A 3,790-nucleotide genomic window follows, 5' to 3' on the forward strand; every position below is an offset into this window, starting at 1 on the left:
GACCACCACGTCCTCCCAGCTGGCAGCCTCTGTCCTCTGCCCCTCTCCCAGGGATGCTCCAGACGCTCGGGAGCACTAGCAGTCATTGGCGGTTTCTGCTGCCCAGTTTCCTCCGCTGACTGTCATCCGACTTGTGCACCCGGAAACACTCCTTCAAGTTCTGGGCTCGGATTTTAGGGTTCAGGATCTCCTCCCCAATAGAACTGGGGAACCAGCCCCTCTCCTGGTCGTGAAGGCGCTCCCCAAATATCCAGCCTGAGCAGAGACAGGTATAAATGGGGAAGGACTGGCCTTTGCTCCTGGGCTGGGACAGTTGTGCTGGAAGGAGCTGGCAGCGGGTTCTGGAAACTGCTCAGAGACCCGTGCTGGAGCGGACCCAGTTTGTGAATCGAGCCAAGGGGCCCGGCTCGCCTGAGCATCACTGTGTTTGGCCAGCTGGCTCAAGAGATGCCAGCAGACAGCAGGCACTGCTGCCACTGCATGCCCTCTGCTGCCCCTGACGCCACAGGAGTGGTCCCCAGCAAAGAGCTAGCGTGACCAAGTCCACCAGGCACAGCTGCGCCCCGGAGACCAGGACCAGGTGGCTGTGCAATAGCATCAACGTGGGAACAGCTCTGGGTTATGTCTGGGGTGGTTGTGCCAGCCCTTCTGTGGCCCGCGGCTGGTGCCAGGGTGGCGGTGCCAGTGTTGCCACAGCTCAGGGCAGCCTGGATTTGCTGTGGGTTAGGAGGAGGCAGTAACTGCCTCCTGCTGTGAGCTCCCTTGGCTGTGAGGCCAATGCCAGGGTCTCTCGCTGGCCAAAGGGCCCCTCCTGTCTGCTCAGCAGCCGCTGTCTAGAGCAAAGCCCACCCTTCCATCTTGCCCTATCCCGTCCCCTGTACCGTCATCTGTCTTGTCCAGGATGTTGAGGACGTCAGCCAGCTCCAAGGACAGCTCGTCTGGCTCTTGGGCCACGTAGGGGTGGACACACTGGATCTGCGGGCAGTCTGCCAGGGAACAGGGCGAGAGTGAGGGATGGGCTGGGACAGAGCTGGCTGCAAGACAACACAGCTCAGCTGGGTGTAGCACCACGGGCTCTGCAAATGGTCAATCTGAGCTGCAAAGAAACCCCATGGAAGCCATGGGGTGCCCCCGCCACAGGGACTGGGGAAGCATTGCTGTGGGGAAGGGGGCTGGGTACATCACCACCATGGTGCTGCCTGGGAGCAGCCCAGGTGGGAGGGGAGCAAGGTCAGGGTTGGTCCCAAACACAAGTGGGTGTTGATGGGGGAAGTGTAAGGGAAGCCCAGGGGGAGGGTTCTGCTTCGGTAGAGGTCTCAGGCCTGGGGCTGGACCGAGATCAAGGCAGCATAAGGTGCCCTGGGGTAGGGTGAAGAGCTCCTGGCTCCTGTGCTGTGCCTCTTACCAACAAGTCTGGATGTAAATGAAACAAACTTGGTTCTCCGATTCGGGGCCAGCGAAATCATCCAACGCTTCATTTCGCTCCTGGATAGAGGAGACAAACAGAGGCTGTGAGCGTGACACCTCAGCTCTCCTGCTTAGCCGGCCTTGGGCTCCCAAACCCTCCTCTCACAGCCTGACCCCCAGGGTCCTGGACCCATGGGTGATGCTGAGCCCCCCTCTAGTGCACACCGGTTGGGATGTCACATGTGCTGCAGTGCCCTGGGACCTGCCGCTCAGGCCTGGCTTGCCACAGGGCCACCAGGCTGGCTGTCCCCACGAGCAGCAGCATCCCCCTTTGGGAAGCAGCATGGCTGCAGAGAGCCAGCAGCAGGGTGAGGGGCCTGGCGTCCTCTGAGCACTAAGCAGCCCAGGCAGCTCCTGGGCTGGCTCAACAGGAGCAGTTTTTCGGAGGAACCATTGCCTCCCACAGCTGCTGTGCAGGAACATTTAAAGGGCAGAGCTGATTAATTCACTTGCAGATGAACGCTGCACTCTACCAAGGGTACTGCTCGCTTGCCAGTGGATGAGATGAGAGATCCGTGTGATGTTGCCAGATCCATCCTGCTCTAATGCAAAACCTGGGCCTGCAGCAGGAGGGCGAAGATTTCACTGGTGCTGGAGAAGCCCCAGGCCTGGCGTTCCATCAGGGCTTCCCTCAGCCGCACGCAGAGACTGGGCAGTTCATTTTCACGGGCTCCAGCTCCTGCCTGTGCTCCTGGCCCCAAGGGAGCCAGAACTTTCTACCTTCTCAGACAGTAGTTTTAAAGCCTGATCTTGACACAGATCTAAAGCCACCGGAGCATCTGTCTTCTGGGAGGAGAGAGGCCTAAAAGGGAGACGTGAAGGACAAGCGCTGGCAGGCTGATCTGCAGGGCTGGGAGCACCTTGTGCGCCAGGGCTGAAGTGTGATGCCAAGGACCAGAGGAAACACCTGCAGCTTCAGGTCGAGCGCAGCCCCTCATGCCACGAGGAGGTGCAGGATGAGGGCCCTCTGCACTGAGGGGGCAGCACGCAGAGATCAAGCCCAGGGTCCTGCTGTGCTTGTGACCCTATCTGCAGGCTAGCCTGACACACAGCTCCCTGCAGGGCTCTCTGGGTCCTGCCTGCAGCCCCCAGCTCCTCTCAGCCTGTGAGGGGCCCATGCCCCTGTGACCGTCTCTGTCCAAAGGTACTGCCAGCTCTGCAGAGCCACCCAGGGCATTAGCTGCGGGCTGCCACTAAGCAGGTGATCGTTGCCGTATGAGTTCAGAGCCAGGTAGTGCTGCAAGAGCTGTTGGACAGATGCAGCAGTCTCTGTTTGGCACCCTCTTATCTCTTCTAATCCTTCACTTTTCCAGTTTGTGCCCAGTACTGCCCCGGTCACCCGTGCAGCTCTGCAACAGCAGCTTCAGCAGCTACTACATCACCTGTCAGCGCACAAGAGCTGGTGGCAAGATGCGTGCTGGATCGCATGCTCGTTGTGGCTATCTTGTCTTGAAGATGGGGCAGGATGCAGAAGCACAGAACTGCAGTTGCCTCCCCTGAGCTGAGACAAACCCTGGCCTGGTTTATCGTTCTCTGCACAGCGGAGTCTCACAGACGTCAGTCGTGCGTTTGCCCCGCGTAACGTGACTGGCTTCTCTATTGGTGGCAAGATGCGTGCTGGATCGCATGCTCGTTGTGGCTATCTTGTCTTGAAGATGGGGCAGGATGCAGAAGCACAGAACTGCAGTTGCCTCCCCTGAGCTGAGACAAACCCTGGCCTGGTTTATCGTTCTCTGCACAGCGGAGTCTCACAGACGTCAGTCGTGCGTTTGCCCCGCGTAACGTGACTGGCTTCTCTATTTTTCGCACGAACAAGCGGCGGCTGGGCTCCGTTAGGGATAGGAATGTCGAACGCTGGCCTACTGACAGCAGAGTAACATCCAGCTGGGGGTGTGGATCATCTCCAGCAGCTCTTCAGCTGGTGGGATACGTACACCTGTAACAGCACAGATGCTGCACCTGGAAAATGTGGGCGTGGTAAGGCTTGGGTCAGGGAGAAGACTGTGCCCTGAGCTTCACAGCCATCAGCTCTGTGTAAGCTCAGCTGAATTGTTTGCCCAGTCTGAGCTTGTTGGAGCCTGAAGTGAAAAATCAGTGAGCCAAAAAAACCTGTATCCAGGGAGACAAGGAGGCCCCGAGCAGCAGAAAGGCTGTGCAGGATTGGCATTGGCTGTGGAAGGCGCTGAGGTAGAGGCTTCTTCTCCACCTCTGCCTATGAGCGGGAGCAGCTTTGCTTCACAGGGCTGGTCAGGCACAGCCTCGATCCTTTGCGGGTGAGCCAGCCGAGCTGCAGGAGCGTGCAAAGCGCGCATCCTCCTTGCTC

At 59.0% G+C, this 3,790-nt stretch overlaps 1 protein-coding gene across 1 annotated transcript in view; it reads right to left on the reverse strand.

Annotated features, from left to right (window-relative positions):
- Positions 1-9: 9 nt before the first annotated feature.
- Positions 10-3,790, reverse strand: part of NGEF (neuronal guanine nucleotide exchange factor) — a 19,157-nt gene continuing 15,376 nt past the window's right edge. The window contains exons 9-11 of the mRNA XM_010138270.1: positions 1,406-1,485; positions 882-986; positions 10-255 (exon numbers count right to left, since the gene is read on the reverse strand). Coding sequence (XP_010136572.1) covers positions 83-255; positions 882-986; positions 1,406-1,485 — 358 coding nt within the window. The 3' untranslated portion in view covers positions 10-82. The remainder of the gene's footprint in view (positions 256-881; positions 987-1,405; positions 1,486-3,790) is intronic.

This window comes from Buceros rhinoceros, unplaced genomic scaffold, assembly GCF_000710305.1.
Source record: "Buceros rhinoceros silvestris isolate BGI_N320 unplaced genomic scaffold, ASM71030v1 scaffold44606, whole genome shotgun sequence".
NCBI lineage: Eukaryota > Metazoa > Chordata > Aves > Bucerotiformes > Bucerotidae > Buceros > Buceros rhinoceros.